The sequence below is a fragment of the Myodes glareolus genome, chromosome 10 (assembly GCF_982192425.1).
Source record: "Myodes glareolus chromosome 10, mMyoGla1.1, whole genome shotgun sequence".
NCBI classification, from domain to species: domain Eukaryota; kingdom Metazoa; phylum Chordata; class Mammalia; order Rodentia; family Cricetidae; genus Myodes; species Myodes glareolus.
The window spans coordinates 23,447,769-23,468,880 of NC_142035.1; the positions used below are offsets into that span (position 1 = coordinate 23,447,769).

The 21,112-nt window shown below is 45.6% G+C and overlaps 1 protein-coding gene across 1 annotated transcript in view; it reads left to right on the forward strand.

Annotated features, from left to right (window-relative positions):
• The first annotated feature begins 748 nt into the window (after nucleotides 1–748).
• The window catches only part of Edem2 (ER degradation enhancing alpha-mannosidase like protein 2), a 28,321-nt gene continuing 7,957 nt past the window's right edge, over nucleotides 749–21,112 (forward strand). Inside the window, exons 1-8 of the mRNA XM_048431566.3 lie at nucleotides 749–944; nucleotides 1,174–1,284; nucleotides 3,805–3,844; nucleotides 7,851–7,956; nucleotides 13,069–13,194; nucleotides 15,358–15,569; nucleotides 17,826–17,967; nucleotides 19,766–19,890. Of these exons, the coding sequence (XP_048287523.3) occupies nucleotides 838–944; nucleotides 1,174–1,284; nucleotides 3,805–3,844; nucleotides 7,851–7,956; nucleotides 13,069–13,194; nucleotides 15,358–15,569; nucleotides 17,826–17,967; nucleotides 19,766–19,890 (969 nt within the window). The 5' untranslated portion in view covers nucleotides 749–837. The remainder of the gene's footprint in view (nucleotides 945–1,173; nucleotides 1,285–3,804; nucleotides 3,845–7,850; nucleotides 7,957–13,068; nucleotides 13,195–15,357; nucleotides 15,570–17,825; nucleotides 17,968–19,765; nucleotides 19,891–21,112) is intronic.

Genomic DNA, 21,112 nt, shown 5'->3' on the forward strand with positions numbered 1-21,112 from the left:
TCAAACACACAGGGTTGTCTCTACAGCTCACCACACTGACCAGGATGGGTATTGCTGTGGCTAACGCGCTGACAAAGTCCAGGACCTAGCAAGAAAGGAAGTGGGAAAACTGCCCAGATATTCTCAAAGTAGTAGTGCAGGGGACAGTGAGGGGCGGCAGCCACTGAGGCGGTCCCGGGGTACTGGGACGGGCAAAGTTCTGGTTGGTTTAGACTGAAGGGACCATGATGTCATGGCACCATAAAGTGAAAGATAGTTATAAATTTATGAATTCCTAGAACAAAAGGGATTTCTGCAAACTTTAAGAATGATGGCTTTGGGGAAATAATTCTAGAGCTTACTTACACAATCGGGGAAGTGGTTGGGAAACCCTGTGTCTAATAATGGCCAAAGATGAACACTTTTCATCCATCTTTAAACAGACATCTCAAATCTTGAGTCCTTGCTGGGTCCTTCTTGAAGAGGTATTTGGAAAAAAAAGAAAAAAGAAACTAATTTAGACAGCACCTGTAAAGTGCTCCTTGACGCTTTACTACGCAGTAAGGGCTCAGCAAACGGAAACTGGGGTTGTGAAAACATCACTAACAGCAGCCACAGCAGCCACTGCCCTTAAGACACGTTGAACTCCTCTCTGTAGAGTAGATATCCCGAGATGCTCTTTTGCCTCGGTTCCACTGCCCATTGCATCCTGGGTCTTGTAGTCAGGAAATGAGTGGCTTATTGCCCTATGCGCAGGCGTCGTAGTGCGTATCCCCGGAAGAACCAGCAGCGGCTCGGAGGATGAGCGGGTGGCGGTGGCTGCAGCTGCTGCGGCGGCACTGACAGGACACGAGCTCTATGCCTTTCCGGCTGCTCATCCCGCTCGGCCTCGTGTGCGTGCTCCTGCCTCTGCACCATGGTGCGCCAGGCCCAGACGGCACCGCGCCCGACCCCGCCCACTACAGGTGAAGGGGGCCAGGCTCCTGCTCTCCACGGCTGGGGACTGGCAAGCGCCCACCGGGCCCCTTCCCTTCCCTCTGCCCCAGGATCCCTACCCTGACGTGATCGGTCCCGTTGCTGGACCCTCGGCAGAAATCACATGGTGGTTCCCACTCTCCGTCCTGTGTCTGCTCCTTTCTCCCGCCTGGTTTTTGGGTTCTGGCCCCCTACCTTATTTCTCATCCCTCGCACCAGGGAGCGAGTCAAGGCCATGTTCTACCACGCCTACGACAGTTACCTGGAAAATGCCTTTCCCTACGATGAGCTGAGACCTCTCACCTGTGACGGGCACGACACCTGGGGCAGGTAGCGCGAGCTTGAGGGCCAAGGGGGTTGGCTGGGGTCTTAGGAGGGCTGGTGGCTTCAAGGTCTCACTGATTCTGGAATGTTTCCGGCCAGGGCTGACACAACCCCTTCCCCTCAATTCAAACCAACGCTGTCAGAGCCCACACAGCTTTCACAGTACAGAAAGTCTTGGATTACTATGGCAGGCTAGACCTCTGGACTCACCCTCAGCAGAAACAGGCAGCACACATGAACACTTGGGCACATTTCTGGAGTCGCAGAATATTTTGAAAGAACCTCCAAGAGTCAGAAAACTCAACTTCTTCATTTTATAGGTGGGCCCCCAGCTCCAGGAGGGGGTGGTACTCTCCCCAGATGTAAGATCCTTTGTAGTTGTGTTCTCTGTATGACTGGAAAATATTTCCCCTCCGTCTTCATACTGTTTCATGTCAGCGCCATCTTCATCACCTCCCCAGTTTCAGTTCCCTTCACCACCATGCACACAAGTCTCCTGGTAGTAGTTCCTGTGCTATCACATTTTTCAATTTCACTAGAATAAAACCCCAGCTCAGTGAAGAATCATTGCATTAGCAGAAACGGACAGGGATTGAACACTATGCCATGTGCTTTTCAGTTCCGTCCCATTTAATTCTCTTAACACTCTTGGGGATTAGGGCTATAAACTGGAACTGTGTGGGTGCGTGCGTGTGTGTTTTCAGATAGGATCCCATGTAGCCCAGGCAGTGTGTGTGCGTGTGTGCCTGTGTGTTTTCAATAGGGTCCCACATAGCCCAGGTGGTGTGTGTGTGTGTGTGTGTGTGTGTGTTTTTCAGTAGGGTGCCACATAGCCCAAACTAGGTGTGTGTGTGTGTGTGTGTGTGTGTGTGTTTTCAGTAGGGTGCCACATAGCCCAGACTAGGTGTGTGTGTGTTTTCAGATAGGGTCCGACATAGCCCAGGCTGGCTTAAAACTCACTACATAGCTGAGAATGACCTCAAACTCCTGGCGCTTCTGCCTCCACTTTCTAAGCTGAGATTGCAGGTGTTCACCACCACTCCTGGCTTACTATCTTTTTTTTTTTACAAGTATTTTTAAATGATGGCATGCTGTCTGAAGCCAAGAACTAGACAAGCAAGCTAAGAGTTTGTGCCATTTTTTATTTTATAGTTGAAACAAAAAGCAAGTACAAACAAATGGCTAATTGTAGCAGGATGGAATCATGCATGACTTTCTCATTCCATAGAGCTCCATCACTACCTGTCCTGTATATCATCCTAGAGTGTATGTGCAGATATGTATTATTTATTATTGAGACAGGATCTTGCTATGTAGCCCAGCCTGGTTTTAAACTCTCAGTTCCTCTGTATCAGCCTTACCAGTGCTGGAGCTGAAGCCATATACCACACCTGGCTATTGTATATCTCTGTAAAAAATTAGCTTATTAAAGTTTAACTTTGTGAAAAGGAACTTGTTATAATTTGTATATACTAAAATACCCTATTTTAAATGTACTGTGACCACTACACAACTAGCATATAGAATATTTCTTACATTTTAGGTGCATTGATGATTTGCCTGCATGTGTGTCTGTGTGAGGGTGCCAGATCCTGTACATGGAGTTAGAGACAATTGTGAGCTGCTATGTGGATACTGGGAATTGAACCCAGGTCCTCTGGAAGAGAAGCCAGTGCTCTTAACCTCTGAGCCATCTCCAGGCCTCGAATACTTCTTTACCCTAAAAAATTCCCGTGTGCCCTATAAATTCTCCCTCTGCTATTACTGGCCCTGACAGCAGCCCACCCGTTTTCTGTCAGTATGGCTTTTTAGATTTTATTAATGATTTGTGTGTTTGTTTTTCACGAGTTTAGGTGTACCATGTGTATCTAGGAGCCTGTGGAGGCTCCTGGCTAGAGTCCCAGAAACTGCAGTGGCCAGCAGTTCTGAGCGCCCATGTTGTTGTGGGAGTCAAACTCAGGTCCTCTGCAAGAGCAATAAGCGCTCTTAACCCCTGAGCCATCTGGCCAGCCCCTAGTATGGCTTTTTTATTTGAAGTACAGATGAAAACATGCTATATAGCTTACTTCATACATGGTGTTTTTTTTTTCACTTAACAGCATGATCTTCTCATTAGGACATAGAACTCCAATAACCATGTCTTAATGATGTCATAGATTTGTATTTGTCCGTATCATAGTTTGTTCGTCACTTCGTCCGCTCGTGAGCAGCCAGTAATTTCTAGCTTTTGATGTTAGAAGTGGCACAACCTTGAGCATTCTCCAGCTGTTAGTGTGTCACAGTCTGTGCTGCCTCTCCATGGTAAGGAAGGTGCCAGGAAACATGGGTGAATGTTCATTACAGCTGAGCTACGTCAGGTAGTCAGAAGGCCCCGACTTCCCCTCTGGTTCCTCAGTTGTAACTGTACATGGGATATTTAAGGACATCACTGTGCCTCATTTGAGTTTTGGGCGAGTCTGATCTGGGCGGTTATGAATCTGGTGTTTGATGTTCTTATGAAGCACTTGGGACTTTGTGTTTTTACAGTTTCTCTCTGACGCTGATCGATGCCCTGGACACCTTGCTGGTAAGTATCCCTATTTCTTTCCCTTGCTACCATTGCCTAATCGACATCCTTCCTCTTTTGGTTGCTTGTCTGTGGGTAAAAAGTAAATTCTTCTGCTAGGTCTTTATCTCATGATTCTGAGCCACCAGGCCCTGGTTACCCAACTGCATAGTAGAGAATGCCAAGTTCCAAGAGAAAACCAGCTTACGCAGGTTCAGTCATTGAACAGATATTTATAGAGGACCTGTGGTAGACTTGCCCAAGTCAGTGAGGGACACAGAGACGTTCTAGTAGCCATGTGCAGTGACCGCAAGACAGCAGCAGTGCTTGCTGTGTCGTGTGTCTGCCTTGTGCTAAGGCCTTTATAGGCTGTGTTAGTCAGTGTTTATCATGACTATAACCACACAAGAGAACAGTTTAAAAGGAGGAAGGATTTATTTAGGCTCATGGTTTCAGAGGCTTCAGCACATGGTTGTTTGGCTCTGTGTGCTTGGGCAATAATGTGGCAGAGATGCTTCTTCATCTCACGGTGAATAGGAAACAGAGATCAGAAGATAGGATGAACCAGGGACAAGGTCCTCCCCCCATGCTCCTCCCCCCAGTTACTTACTTCTTCCAGCTAGACTCACTTGATAAAGTTTCTATAACCACTCAAAATAGTGCTACCTGTTGGGAACCTATAGACTTCCATACAGTTTCCCATGATTACTTCTTATTCAGATTACAGCACATGCATCATCCTATTTAATCCTTCCAATAATCTCATTGTTTTATGACTTCATTATTTTATTCCTTCCTATAGTTGAGAAATGTGATGCTTAGAAAGATTAAAAACAGAACTCGGACTTAAACTTAAAACTTAATTTTATGTGACTCGAATCCGTGGCTGTCTCCTGTTCACACACCCCACCCAGGGTTTTGTTGCTTAGCCAGGCAGACCTCAAGCTTGACAATCTTCTTGCCTCAGCCTCTCCAGTGCCGAGATGATAAAGATTTACCAACTACCTGGCCACTCCTCATTTTTATACATCTATAATTATGTGACTATGAACACTATTTAAATATGGCTTGGCTTACAATTTTTTGTTTACTGCTAATTTGTATGTTCTTATCTATTCATCAGATAGTTATTGAAGACAACTAAATCCCAGGCATGGAGCTAAATTTGGGAGTCAAAATGGCGAGTTTGAACAGACATGACCTCTGTTTGCCTGGAGTTTGAGATGTTAGCACTGGAAACACACACAGAATCAAAGAATAGCCATAAAAAAAATGTTAATCACCCATTGAGTCCAAGGCTTTGTATTGGAAAGTTTTTTAACAAGAATGATCTGGCTGGGTGTGGTGGTACACGCCTTTAATCCCAGCACTGGGAAGGAAGAGGCAGAGGCAGGCCAATCTCTGAGTTCAAGGCTAGCCTTGTCTATGGAGTGAGTTCTAGGACAGCCAGAAATATACAAAAGAAACTCTGTCTTGGAAATAAAAACAAAACAAAACGAAAAACCCCAAAAGAAAAAAAAAATCTGACCTAGACTGAGGAGGCTTGGGAGAAGTTCTCGGAGGCAGTGATGTGAAACTGGAGATGGAATTTGAAGGAGGAGCTGGTGGTAACTGGGAAAGAGCCAGCTAGTGCAAGGCTCTGTGGCAGGAGAGAGCGAAGCAAGTGCAGTGAATGGAAGGGAGGCCAGCGTCCCTGGGAACTGGGAGAGAGGAGGACAAGTACACTGGGTGATGGTGGGGTCTGGGGGCTGCAGCTCTTCTCTGTGCTGTGCTCTTTTATCTGAGAGTACAGAAGAGCCACTGGCATCTCTTAAGTATGAGACAGGAAGTGACGAAATTTCTGCTTTGAGATCATGGACTACCGTCTGAAGAAAGATTTGTGTCCTTATTCAACAAACATCTGTCAAGTAATTGCTTCCTGAGCTGCATCTGGCGCTCGGGGGAAATACAAGGATGAATGAGGCCTCTGCGATGGCAAAGGTCTTTTCATCTTGTCTTGTTTGATGTAGAAAGGAGTAGAGACCCTGGCAGTAGTGGATGGAGTTTTTAGGGGTTCTGAAGGGAAGAAGAATCAGAGGCATAGTAGAGCAGGTGACACTCCCCAGTGAGGAGCTGGAGAAAGGGAACTGGAGGAGAATGGGTAATTTTACTGCAGACGAACATAGCTAGCGGAAGGTGAACAGCGAGAGAAACCGGACAGCAGGTAGGCTGGCTTCCGGTCCCAGAGAGCTTGAGCATCAGGATGGTCAGGAATTGTTTGGACTGCAAACAGGCTCAGTTCAACTGACTTAGGCAGGAAGACAAAGTCAATCAGATAACTAAAAAGTCTAGATCAAAGGCTGGCCTCAGACCTGATCCAGGGAGACAGATGACATCAGTAAGAGTCTCCTTCCACCTTTTATCTCTGCTTTCTTGCCTGCTGTGTTCTCGGTCTTCATAAGCAGTACGTCAGCCTGTTGCTTTTTGGATTACTCCAGTTTAAGAAACAGTATGGTCAAAGTATCATCCTTTCCTTTTAATCCAAGGAGTAAGTTTTTACTGATCAGACTTAGATCACATATGTATTTCTAAATAGTATCACTTGGGGAAGGGATATGGTACCGTGGCTGGTCCTAGTGAAGTACCTACTCCACAGCTGGGGACATGGGATCACCCACTACAGAATTATAGGAGTGACTGTGGGAGGAAGAGTAATTCAAGGAAAATTTGACGTGATATTAGCAGAAAAAAATAATATTATATATCAAGCTAGGCATGGTGGCACAATCCCAGGAACATCAGAAGTCCAAGGCCATTCTTGGCTTATATAGTGAGTTTGAGGCCAGCCTGGGCTGTATGAGACCATCTAAGCAAACAAGTTTGTTCTCGCTCTCTGTCAGTCTCTCTCTCTTCTTTCCACCTCTGTTTCCTACATGTTCTCTCCCTCCATGTATGTATATTCTTATACAACACATGTTTATATACACATACATGTGGACACACACGTATGTAACATTTGACTGGTGATTTAAGCAGATTTATTTTCCCAAGTAAAAGAAAGGAGAGGATAATATGTTTTAGTTGATAGAATACTTGCCTCATACATGAGGGTGTGGGTTCAGTCCCTACCAACCTCAAATGGATAAGAACCACAAAGCTGAATGAAAACGTGACCCATCCTTGAAGCATACAGTTTCCAGGCTGGAGAGATGGCTCAATGGTTAAGAGCACTGTTACTCTTGTAGAGGGCCTGGGTTTGGGTCCCAGCACCCACATGGTGGCCCACAACCATCTGTAACTCCAGTGCTAGGAGTTCCAACCCTCCACTTTGGCCTTCAAGGGCACTAAGTGTGAATGTGGCACACTTTTGTGGAGACAAAGCCCTCAAACCCGCAAAATAAAATATATCTTTCAAAAATGAAAAAGAAAGAAAAAGGAAGCCAAGAAGTCATTTTTTTTCCTAGTAATGAGCCTCATTAGTACTGTGGCTCCCGAGACTTGGGCTCTTTGTAGCCGCTCCTCTCCCATTGCGAGGCTTTTGTTTTCATGCTTTGTAGCCCACGGTGAAACCACCGCTCCAGAAACTGTGTCTGTTTTCAAGGCAGAAAGGCAGGGCCAGAGTAAAAGCCACGCTAGCCATGTCTATTATTAGGAAGAGATTTGTTCGCCAAGGTGCCTCTGATATATGCCACAAATACCAGAGTATGATTACATAGTGACCTCTTGAAGCGAAGGAAGCCAATGGCTTCAGGGTGCTTGGCCTCTGGCAGGAGGCTTTGGGGTAAAGAACATTGGGAAGTAACTGGCATTGTTTTCCACAAGGTACAAAGGACAGGGGAGCTACAAACAGCTCATGCCCACTAGTGACCCCTGCTTTGTTTGTACAGGATCCGTTTAAATGGACCAGGAAGTTAGACTAGGTTTCTGCGTGGTTGCTGGCTCGGCATAGCTGAGCCGACCACAGTCTGACTAGAGTGAGGGCCACACCAGCATCTAAACTTCGTCCATGCTTGGGGAGCTGTGTGGTCAGGGTTCTCTTTCATTCCAGATTTTGGGGAATACCTCTGAATTCCAGAGAGTGGTGGAGGTTCTCCAGGACAACGTGGACTTTGACATCGACGTGAATGCCTCTGTGTTTGAAACCAACATCCGAGGTGAGCGCTGTCTTCTAGGGCCTGTAAGAGAAGCGCTGTCTCTGACTACCAAAATGGTAAATGAGGTCTTTGGGAGTCACCTTTCCAGGACACTGGTCCAGACTAGTGACAGACAGTGCTGCCCCTCCCAGAGTAAATACTGTTTCCTTGGTTTTGGGACAGGAAAGGTTTATCACTGCTCTCCTGAAGGTTCTTGTTATGTGGTTGAACTTTGTGAATGATGAAAATGGTTTTTTGATTTGGTTTATTATTTTTTGCTTTTTGAGACTTAGTCTCACTTTGTAACTCTGGCTGGCCAGAAACTGACCGCATAGACCAGGCTGACCTTAAACTCAATATAGTTCCCCCACCTCTACCTCCCTAGTGCTGGGTTTAAAGGCATGTACCACCACACCCGAATAGTTTCAGTGACTTTTTTTGTTTTTGAGACATAATTCTCACACTGTAGCCAAGACTGGATTACAACTCACTACGTAGAACAAGCTGACCTCAAAGTCAAAGCCTTCTTCTTGTTGAGAACACAGACATGAGCCACCACACCCAGCTCCCGTTTTCCTCTTATTAATAGTGAAGTTATGTGTGATATCTTCTAAAATAGTTTTCTTAGCAAATAAAACAAATAACTTATCAAAGTCTAGAAGTAATAAAAAAAATCTCTACTCTCTGTCTACATTTTGACACATGTACTGTAGTTCCATAGTTTAGTTCTTTATAGTTAAAATTTAGGTTTACTCATGTATTGTGTGTGTGTGTGTGTGTGTGTGTGTGTGTGTGTAAGGCGTGTTCATGCAAGGGTCCACCCTGGTCAGATGGTCAGGTCCTGGTAGTATCATCAGGAGCTGTCCGCCTTGTGTTCTGAGCCAGGATCCCCCACTGGGACCTGGGGCTTGCTGTGTAGGCAGGGTTGGCAGGCCTGTGAGCCCAGCAATCCTCCTGTCTGCTTTCCCGGCACTGGGATTGCAAGTGTGCACCATCACATTCACTTCTTTCACGTGGATGTTAAGAATGAAATTCAGGTCCTCATACTTACAGGACAAGCACTTCACAAACAGCCACCTCCCCAGCCCCATTACCACCTCTCTGGCTGTCTTTGCTTTAGTGTCTCGGGCCTTGTTAAGTGTGATTGGTTCTTTAAAGAACTTCAGAATTTTCCTTTATGTGGATATGTTCTTGGCAAACTTTCCCAGGTTTTGTTTACACGACAATGTCTTTGTCTCGCTTCCTTCGGTCTTTGGAGATATTTTTCCTGCATGGATGGCCACTGCTAATGATTATTTTCTCAGTCTATCACAGAAATGTTCCCACTGTTTTCTGCTTTCATCTTGTTAAGAATGTTTACCAATCTCACGGTCATTTCTTTGTAGATAAATATGTTTCTGTCCTTTTAAAATGCACCTTATTCTGGAAAATCCTAAGTACCTGTGGCCATTGAGAAGGCAGCACAGTGAACTGAGTGCAGCCATCTCCCATTATTACCCAGGCTGTAGGCGCTTTTAAAATCTTTTATTTGAGGGAACAAAGTGGGAAAAACAGATCTTTTCACTTTTTGATGTTTTGCAGTGTATACACTTACATTGTGTGTATCAATGTATATCAATGTGAGATTTTTTTTTAATCTTGCTTAGGATTCTTGTGTCTATAAGTTGCTGTTTTTCCTTGGTCAAATAATGCCTCTCCCCTATTTTCTCCCAGTTATTTATTTATTTATTATTTATTTACCTATTTATTTTGGTTTCAACATGACTTCTCACCCTGTTCCCTAAGTTGCTCTTGTATCTAGGGAACACTATATCTTCATGTTGCACTCGGGATAACTTTGGCTGTCTTCAAGTCTGCTAGGTCTTTCATCAGGTTTATCTTATGTACTAGCAAATCATGTAATTTTCACATAATTATTGTATCTTTATCTTTAGAAAAAAATGGTATTTTTGTAAATATACTTGGTCAATTTTTTTCACTGTTTTTTATTACGTCTTTCTATATCCAGCCTCTTTCATTTCTTTATATGTATTTCTGATAATTATTTTCTGTCCTCTGTGTGAAAACCCCAGCATCTGATGTGGTGGTGCACGTTACCACTGTTGTTACTCGAAGCTTTCACTCCGCAATGCTGCTTTAGGATTGTGAATTTTATTTGTATCGTTTACGGCAGGCTCATTTCCTAGACTCCACCAGTTGGATCTTAGAGGCCTGAATGGAATGTGCTTTTTCCCAGGTTATTTTTGTTGATTTCTGCTGTGTGGCTTGAGGCACTACCTAAAAAGCCCATCTTAATGCGAGCTTAGTGTGGAGAACTTGCCAAGCATGACAAGGTCTCGGGTCTGATCTCTACTACTGCAAAACTTTGAGCCGTTCAGACTCCTGCTGCGCCCATGTTTATGCTATCATTTGAGGTTTCCTAGACGCTCAGTTCACATGAATTCAGACCGTAAAATTTGTGAGATCCTGGTTGTAGTCATGGCCTCTCTTAGGATTTGTTCCCTAACTGTTAACCTGAGAACTGAGACAGAAAGACCAGTTCTACAATTTTTGAACCAAATTTGAAGCAAACTTTAGTTAAATATTGACTGGATGATGGACTCTGGCCAGAACTTTTTCAGGGTTCCAGAAAATGGCAACTTAAGTCATATTTTGCAGAGGGTTATGAAGACAAACCCAAAATGCCACCGTACTTCCCATCAGGTTCAATTAGGTGCAAGCATATATCCTGATGTACTTCCTGCCTACGGGACCCACCTATGTCCAACCAGGGGCAAGCGTACATCGTGAACCTCCCACCTTCCTGTGATGAAGCACATCTGGTGCAGCTGAGTCAAACAGACTTGTTTAGGGGAGCAAAACCATATGGCTTGTGATCTCTCATATGCAATAGCCTCCAGCATTTCAGGAAGTATCTGTCCCTGGGCAAGGGGCTCACATGTTAGAGGCATGTTTATTTCATGGATCTCTTAGGCATAATAATTAAAACTAAAAATATAACTTTGGCTCTCACGTAACCCTCTTACTTTTACTTAGTACCCACGTTTGAGGCTTGTAATCTTCCTAGTGTTCACTCAAGGACGTACGCAGGGTCCAGCTTAGTTCATTCTTATGTAGAATGTATAATTCTTTGAGGACCCACTTCACGCAGAGACCTTTTACCAAAGGACTTGTTTGGCCTAGTCCTGTCTTTGTCTCAGTTCCTCTTAGACAGGAGGAAAGGAAAACCAAAGCTGAAGGTCACAGGTTATTTTTTGCCAGAGGGCACTTCCTGGTGCCTAGTCAGCCGTATTTCCAAGTCACAGAATCTGTCTTTTTCACACACCCTGAATATTGTGTGATGACTGGAAAAGTAAGATGGAAGCAGTGACAGCTGTCTTCTCCTGACAAACAGTGACGGAGAGTGACAGACCGAAGTGAGCCACACTTTAGAGTCCGACAGACTGGCCTAACGCCTGTCAAATAGGTGACCCAGGGCAAGTCACTTTGTTCCTCTGAACCTTAAAATTGGTATTTGCAGAGGAGGAGCCTAGATCTTGGTCTGTTCTGGTGACTGCAAGGAGTGGCCATTGTTTTTGTCACCACCAAGGGAAAACTCTGTTAATGCTGCCCAATAGGTGGGAGTAAGGAATGACTTCTGTTTGTTTGTTTTAGAACAGTGGTTCTCAGCCCCTCTGGGGTTGCATATTAGATAACTTGCTATCAGATATTTATGTTATGATTCATAACAGTAGCAAAATTGTAGTTATGAAGTAGCAGAGAAGATAATTTTATGGTTGGAGGTCACCACAACATGAAGAACTGTATAATGTTGCAGCATTAGGAAGGTTGAGAACCGCAGTTTTAGGCTATTTTAATTTATTTTTTAAAGTTGTATTACATTGACTCATTTATTGTATGGGTGTGGGTGAACACACAATAATATAGCATGTGTGTGGGGTCAGAGAACAACCTGGCGGGGATTAATTTTCTCCTTCCACTGTGTGAGTCCTGGAGATAGAACTCACATCGTCAGACTCAGCAGTAGGTACCTTAACTCACCGAACTATCTCAATGGCCCTTTTAAAATTGATTTTTTTTGATAATTTCATAGATGTATATGTATGTACCTTGGTCATATTCAACTCAGATCCTCTTCTCACTCGCTCTAGAACTTCCCCTCATACTTCCTCTTCCAACCGTCATGCCTAGAAAATACGGCCTGCACACGAGTGTGTGGTTATCCACTGGAACATGGGCAACTGACCAGTGGCCAGATGCTAGCAGGCATCGCTTACCAGTGGTCCCTCAGCTAGGGATGGGGCCTCCTGAGCACCCATCTCATTCATGCTGGAATGTTTCCCGGCCTGGTCCTGTGCAGGTGACCATAGCTGCTGTGAATTAGTGAGTGTGACAGCCATGCCATAGATGCAGCATTCCTCTTCATCTGCCTCTTACATCTGTGCCACGTCTCCTCTGAGATACCTTCTGAGCCGCGAGGAGGGCATTTGTTCTGTTGAGGGCTGAACACACAGTAGTCAGCTATGAATCTCTGCATTGGGAATAAGTGGGACACTACAGTACTGACTGCTTCCGGGAAAGCTCCCTTTTGAAGTATTAATCTATGGGTGGACAAATAACTATTTGGAAGGCAGTTTGACATGTCTGTTCATCAACCCCACATAGTAGATTTATCCCTAGGAGCCTTTGACCTCCCTCACCATGGGCTTTTGGTCAGGTTTCCATTACCAGACATACGTTCCTTCCTTTGGAGCAAATCTCAGATGGAGTCAGAAAGTGTGTGGTTCCACCTCGACAGCAATGCCGCTGTTGCGCCTATGGACGTGATGTGGCAGACAGGTCATTATTGTAGCATTCAGGGTCCTCTGCTGGGTAAGTCCGGTTTCTCTGGATTGCATCATGCCTTTTGGCACTATGAAAGCTGACAGGATCTCACTGTGTAGTCCAGGATGGCTTCAAACTCTGCCTCTACTTCCCAAGCACTGGGATTAGAGGTGTGTGCCACTTTGCCTGGGTAGGGATGGCTTTTACTCTCTCCTTCCTAGTGAGGCACTCCAGTAGCGTGGTTAGTTCTAGTTTGCATAAGAGAGAAACTGGCAGGACCCTGACACTTGTGTTTTATGTCGTCTTTAGTGGTAGGCGGACTCCTTTCTGCTCATTTGCTGTCAAAGAAGGCTGGTGTGGAAGTAGAAGCTGGATGGCCTTGTTCTGGACCTCTCCTCAGGATGGCTGAGGAAGCAGCCCGAAAACTGCTCCCGGGTAAGAGCCAGGCAGAGATGGGGCAGAGGTGAGGGGTGGGGATTGAAGGTGGGGTAGGGGCATTGGAAGGTGACAATGACACAAAGCCCAGTAGATCTTCTTTTCCTCTCTTCCTTCTAGATAGGGTCTCACTATATAGCTCTTGCTAGCCTGTAACTTACTATATAGTCAAGGCTCACCTTGAGGTTTAGACAGTCCTGCCTCTGCCTCCCAAGTGCTGAGTTAGCAGGTGTGTGCCACCACATCTGGCTCTAGTCCTACCTCTCTTACTGGAGGTAAGAATGGCAGTGCTGAGATTTTCCCCTGATTTTTGTCTTTTCAAACTTCAAATCTCTATTTCTACCCCTGTAAAACCATCCACTATAAAAACTAGGAGAGTTCTCACTACTGAAGTCAGGAGAGTCCCGAGCATTTTAAGGGCTTGCTGGAGTGTTGGCCCAGGATGTTACTACTGTCTGTAGGTGTAGGCCAAGGGAGTTTCACAGATTCAGTGGTCCTTGCATTTATTTTGAGTGAGCCCTCTCGTCCTCTCCCAGGCCACGTGCTGCTAAAATGAGAGGGCCCCAGGGAATAGCTTTGGTCTGAGCTTTAGGGCTGCAGGTTCTAGGCTTACGTCTGCCACCCAGCATCTTGACCATGTCATTCTCCTGCTCCGTGGCTCAGTTTCTCTGTCAACCATAATTCATACCTGCTAGATGTGTCTTTTGGAAGGCTAAGCTGAGGTCAGACAGAAGATGCTTAGCAAACTTGAGATGACAGAGATTTGGTTTGGTGGTTAAGCCATGTTCAGCACATGTTCAGCCAAACTTCTGTGTTTTTATCCAGTGGGGCCATCAATGCTGGGCTCAGCAGCATCAGCTGGACACTGTGTTCCCTCCTGGGTGTGGTAGATGTCTAGGGTGGTTCACACCCAAACACATGACTGGCATTGCGCGCATTCTACTGGCTCCTTGGCCATCTCATTTATTTGTCTCTCAGCCCTGGGGAGGGCCGGGCGAGAGAGTGAGCTAGGCTCAGGTCTCATAGCTCATGGCTCACAGCCATGTGTCTCCTCACAAACATCATGTCCTGTGTGATTCATCCCTGGAGAAAACTGCCTTACTGCGCCTTCTATTTTTTTCTCATTAAAAAATCTGCACTGAGTAATATACATATTCTAAAGTTCATACCAAGTAATTATGAAGCCAGCAGCGGTGTATCTCCTCTGTAGGTCAAGAAAGAGGATTCTCGGACCACACCCTCCTTGGTGTACTTCCTGCCTGTCTCTCAAGTATTCCTTTGAGCCCCTCTTGCTTGTGACGCTTTCTCCCTGCCTGCTCTGTGCCAGAGAGCAGGTCTCATTCCTCCTGCAGGCCAAGTGTCTGGACCTTGTAGCACTCACAAGTTTTGACAAATTAGTTCACAATTTGGTGACGTGGGACTGCTCTGCCGTTGTTTGACTTGAGGGTGGAGAGGAAATCTCTATCTTGGGCTCATCATCCAGTTCCTCCCTGGGCTCAGAGGCCTGGGGTAGGATAGACAAAGCTCTGGGCTGGATTTGAAGGGGTGGGGTCAGCGCAGGCATTTCCAACTCCCTCTCCCTGTGACTCTCCTATGTGACCTTTAGCTGAGTCACTTGTGACAGGCATGGTTTTCCCTACCTGTGAAGTAGGGGTTGTATTGTATTAGTGGTTTGGTTTGTATCCTATTTTTAGGTTTTCTTTTAAAAATAATTTGTTCCTGAAATTTTTATCTGAATCAGGATCTAAAATTGACCCCTCTACCCATGTGTTGGATTTGATGAGAGTCTCTGAGTAACTACCAGCGGGGCTCTCTACAGCATCAGCCTGACCTGCTTCACACTCGGTTTCCTGCAGGCTTTGGAAGGCACAGTGTGAAAACAAAGTAGTAAAATAAATGAAGTTGTGTGGAGTGTGGTAGTGAGGGCTCAGCTCTTTCCAGGCCCCCTCATCGCAGCTGGAGCCCAAGGTTACCTAGCACAGTGTTTGGCAGCAGCTAGGTTAGGCAGGTAAGAGTCCTGCAGTGAGGCATATACCTTTCTCTGGCTCAGACTCAAACAGTTAACGAGAAAAAAGAGACAAGTGCTGATTGAGGCCTAAAGCTCGGGGTCTGTCCTCACACCACTCACTCTCCTACCTGGGATCTAAGTTTCTGATGCTTTAGCGTTTCAGACCCCCACGGGCATGCCCTACGGAACTGTGAACCTGCTTCATGGTGTGAACCCTGGAGAGACCCCTGTTACCTGTACAGCGGGGATTGGGACCTTCATTGTAGAATTTGCCACCCTGAGCAGCCTCACCGGTGACCCTGTGTTTGAAGATGTGGCCAGAGTGGCCCTGATGCGCCTCTGGGAGAGCCGGTCAGATATTGGGCTGGTAAGTCAGCTGTTGCCTTCCTTATGTAAGCTAAGGCTTCTGTGTACCCCACCCCCCATGAGACCCAGAGGTCTAAGGAATGAGTTAAGAGTTCAGCCAAGGAAGGAAATCTTACAGTGATTATAGGCGTGGCCCAGGATACCAAAAGTAGACGGAGCCATTTGCATTTTGCCACAGAGCTGCAATAGTTAGGGTTTCTGATGCAGTGATAAAGTGCCATGACCAGGAGCAGCGGGGAGAAAAGCGTTTATTATATCTTGTAGTCCATAATCAGGAAAGTCAGGGCAGGAATTCAAGGCAGGAACCTGGAGGCAGGAACTGATGCAGGGGCCATGAAAGAGTGCTACTGACTGACTTGCTCCCTGTGGCTTGCTCAACCGGTTTTGTTAGACCACCCAGGATCACCAACCCTGGGGTTACACCACCCACAGTGAGCTGAGCCCTTGTCCACCAATCTTCAATCAAGAAGATGGGCCACAGACTTGCTCACAGGCCAGTCTAGTGGAGGCATTTTCTCAGTTAAGGGTCTCTCTTCCAAAATGACTCTAGCTCTGTCAAGTTGACATAAAACCGGCTAGCACGGGAGGGAAGAGAGCCAGACTGCTCATCCTTGGCGGGAACAGAGTTATGTTACGTTTTGAGCCTTTCTCACTTCTAGGCAGGAGTCAGACACTTCACACCCCTGACTCACTGGCCATAGATTACCAGTTCACCTGGCCCTCTGATGACTATTGGCATTGCAAAACTGTTTTCCAGAAAGCCAGTACCGAGAGATGTTGAGTGGCTGGTCTATGAAAAACAATTCCAGAACAGTTAAATTAGGGAATTCTTGTATATGGTATCAGAGTTTTTGTTGTGATTGTTTTTTACTTTTTTCTTTCTTTTTCTTTTCTTTTTTAAAGAGTCACAAAGAACTCAAACAGAATAAAAGTTATTAAATGCAATGGTAAAGGAATCTCTAGCTTTGCTTAACATTTCCCAAGCATATTTGACCCTAAGGCTTCATTTTCCCTTCAGTTCCTATTAATAAATAGATATTTAACCTATTCCGGACCAGCTAATCCTCAAAGCTAATGTCAAATCCCAGAAGGGATAAACAGTGACACTACCAGTCATTAATCCAACACTGTCAGGACAGTAGCACTTCAGTGCTAGATTCAAGTCCTGGCCCCGCTTCAAGGTTGTTTAGCCTCTCTGGTTCTCATATACCAGCAGTGATGTTAATGCATTAAAAACTATGCTGGCCGGGCGGTGGTGGTGCATGCTCTTAATCCCAGCACTTGGGAGGTGGGGACAGGCAGAGCTGTAAGAGTTCGAGGCCAGTGTGGTGTACAGAATGAATTATATAGAACAGTCAGGACTGTTCCACAGAGAAACCCTGTCTGGAAAAACCACAAAATAAAACAAACTATGCTGAGACACTACAGCTACCTTGTTTTTAAAGTGGTTTTATGTAAAGTTTGGTGCAAAGTCAGCTCAGAGAGTGGAGTTTGTCTGCGGATTCACAAAATCCCTTCAGCTGCCACTCTGGATGGTAACATCTTTAGTCCAGTGTAGGCAGGTTTTTGCTCCAGCCTTGGAACTGTGGTGGACTTGGTTGGTGCCCTGTCTGTACCCCTCTCCCTTGACCATTCCTGTGCATCCTGGCCTGTCGATATTCATGTGTGACAAACACATACAGATAGATAGATAGATAGAATAAAAATAGTAATATTAAATTTAAAAAATAATAAAAATCTGTTAGCTATAGTGAGATGTGGACTGTGACTGGGAACTCAGCACACACACACACACGTAAATGTGTTTGTATGAGCTGTTTTGTTTTTGACTTTTTGATACTGGGATTTGAACCCAGGGCCTTGTGAGTTCTGAGCAGATACCCTCCTACTGTGCCTCATGGCCAGCTGTGTTGGATTTTTAGACACTGGAGTCACAGACTCGTGCCTTGAGTCAGTGACAGATTCCAGAAACAAGTTCTCATCTCTCATCTCTCCCTAAGCAAGGAGTGGATTCTTGAGATCCACTCTTTCCCCTTTCCTTTTGGTCTAGTGTGCTAAGTCAGTTCTTTCAAATGGACACGAGCTGTGTCTCCACAGAAGGATGGCTGTGGCCCAGGCTCATGGCTTTCTCCATAGCCCGCATGTCTTCAGGAAATGCTGAGGTGCCTGCCTGGCATGTCACTGGGCAGTTAGAGCACCAGGTAGATAGATCATCCTTTGGCCTCGGTCCTTGCTAGGGACTGTGTTTCTCTTTTAGGTTGGCAATCACATCGATGTGCTCACTGGCAAATGGGTGGCCCAGGACGCAGGCATTGGGGCTGGCGTGGACTCCTATTTTGAGTACCTGGTGAAAGGAGCCATCCTTCTTCAGGATAAGAAGCTCATGGCTATGTTTCTAGGTAAGAGGGGCGGGTAAGGGGGTTTTCCCTATGACTCTCCTGTTGATTGTGTTTTATGTGTCTATCAAGTGCCTGCAGAAGCCGTCCACTCTGCATTCAGAGCCACTGGAGGCTGTTGATTCCCACTGGACCTCTTCAGATTTTCTTTTTCTGTTTTATGGTCTTGTTTGGTTTAAGTTTTGTTCTATTTGTTTTTGTTATTTATTTATTTTTGGTTTTGAATCAGGGTCTCATGTAGCCTAGGCTTGTCTGAAATTCTCTGTAGCCAAGGATAACGTTAAACTCTTTATCTCCCCCACCTTTGTTGTGTGACACCATTCATTCCTGAGGAGACATGAACAAACACCTCACCCCAGATAGGAAACCAATAACAGACTAAAGTACAGATACCATCACGATCCGGTTCAGTGAACCAGGGAGTTTTATTGGGGTTACTTGCAGAAATAAGTGAGAGGTGCTAGCAGAAATGACTCAAAGATAGCGGCATCACCAAACGAAGCAGCGTGGTGACATGGGACCCTAGAGCATACTGCATGACTTCCAAGCAGTTCAACAGATTGGAGGTCTCTTCCAGACAGCTCGGGTGCTCAGAGCCCTTCCAGCTAGCTTGGCTGAGCTCTGCATCTAGTAGGCTGCTCTCTGCTTCTTCCAGGTGACTTGGAGCTAGTCTCAGCTCCTTCCAGGCAGCTTAGCTTGTGAGAGAAAACCACTGAGCAGCCCTTGCCACTTATAGATTCTTGGTGAGGGAGGGGCCCAATGTATCTGGTTGATTTCAGGGACTTCTTGAAGCCTCAGAGTGTTTACTTCCTGAGGTTTCTGAGTTTCCCCATTGTTTTGCTTTAACTGCTTTCTAGCCTCTTGTGTCTTAATGAGCGTCCCTCCAGTCTGGACTCCTTATCCTTGGCCACTTCACATGGTGTTCGCTTCTCCTAGAGTATTTTTATTTCCTGTCTACGTATGACCACGTTCCATCCTCCTTTCAGAGCCTAGTTTGCATGCCCTGCCTAGGAAGCAGTGTGCTCCTCCTCAGCATAGAACCGGCGGCGTATGCCCTCTGCCTTCTCCTTTCTGGTTTCTCCCTGTCACAGTTATCAGATTAGTAAAAACCGACCTTTCGAACCTCTGGTAATAATTACGATACAGGCGTTGAGCTCACAGCAGTAGTTACTACAGCTGCTGTTGGCTTATTTGGCGCATCTTTGTTGGGTGACATTGATGTACCAACCCCAGGGTCAACCTTTGAGCATGGGTTGTTTCATTTTACTACAGTTTTTGACATAGCTTATGAATTTGTGTCTGCATTTGGTTCTTCGTTTATTATTATGTTTATTTATTATGCACAGTGCTAGCAGTGGAGATTCTGCAGTGAATGCAGAATTAAAGTCATCTTGGATGCACATCCTGGGGGATAAATATCAGCTCAGCTTCCCACTGCTTTGCCAGCTCCTTGTTGGGGAGGTTTTGTCTTATGGATATCTGAATACCTGTTTGTTAGCTGAGTAAATGACTGAATAATCTCACAAGGTCTATAACATTACTTCCCCAGTTTAACATATAATAGACCTGAGGCTGAAGAGGGGAAAGTTTGCCCCAGATCATAGCTAGCACGTGGAAAAGCATCTGAGCGTGGAGTTTTGAACCCCTGTTCCTGTTTAATGTGCTTACCTCGTTGTGTCCTAGTCTGTTCCAAACAACGCTAGGCCGTGCTGCATTTCATAGCATAAGGGTGCACTTCTGTCGTCTAGGCTTGTCTGTCTCTCAGTCACCTGTGCCCATTATCTCTTCCCCCATGATGCAGAGTACAACAAAGCCATTCGGAATTACACCCACTTCGATGACTGGTACCTGTGGGTGCAGATGTACAAGGGCACCGTGTCCATGCCAGTCTTCCAGTCCTTGGAGGCCTACTGGCCTGGTCTTCAGGTAGGACTTGTCAGAGCGTGGTCACTTTCCTGTGGTGTGGTGATGTACGCAAGCGTACTCTCATGTATCGAATAAGGAAGCTCAGCTGCTTGAGTGCTCCGGGGCAGGGTGAGGGAGAAAAAACTGAGTGAGTTAGACAGATGCGCCGTTCTCCCTAACCAAGTCTTCCAAGGGAGCGCTAAGGAACCGAGCCCCGGGCCAAGTAGGAGCAGCCGCTGGCAAGAGCTGCTTTTCCGCTGGGCATTCCTTCACATTCCCTCCTTGACTCTGTGCTGATTATTTCCCCCTCCCCAATCCAGTCCGGTAGAATTATACTTAGGAGAGGCCTTGGAGCCCATCTGATCTCCCTTACCTATGCCATATTTCTTGTACCAGAATAGTTTGTAATCTAAATGATGCCTTCAGTTAGCTTTTGTTTTGTTTTGAGACAGGACCTCACATATCCCAGACTGGCCTTGAATTCACTACCGTAATGGGGGATGATCTTGAACTTCTGATTACCCCTGCCTCTGCCACCCAAGTGTTGAGAAAGACACTTAAGCTGTGAGAATGGACAGTCTACCTTTGTGTTATAAACACAAAACCTGCTTTCAGGAAATAGTGTAGTTGGACTTTCCTTTGGTCTAGCAGCTCCCAAATAACAGCACAGAGACTTCTATTAACTATGATTACTTGGCCTTAGCTTAAACTTGTCCCACTAGCTCGTAGAATTTAAATTGATTCATTTCTATTAGTCTAAATTCTTCCATGTGATTTGTTTCCTATCCTCCATTATGTACATCTGACTTCCTCAGTGTCTTGCTGACATCCCTAGATTCATCCCTCTGAATTCCTCTCTCTGCCTGAAAGTCCCATTGAACCTCTTCTGCCTAGCCATTGGCTGTTCAGCTTTTTATTAAACTGATCAGAGTGACACATTTTTACACAGTGTGATAAAATATCCCATAAGACTGTTGAGGAAGTTGAATTTTGGAAATGTGTTCCTGTTGTTTTATTGTTTGAGAGAGCCTCACTATGTAGTCCTGTCTGGCCTGGAACTTACTACACTTAGCCTACTTGGTAAGAGCTCCAGGCCAGTGAGAACCCTATCTCAAAAAACAAGGGGACATCTTCTAAGGATCAACACTTGAGTCTGTCTACTGGCTTCCACATGCATATACACACACATGCACAGGAACACACACATATGCACACATACACACATAAAAAGTCAAGGAAACAC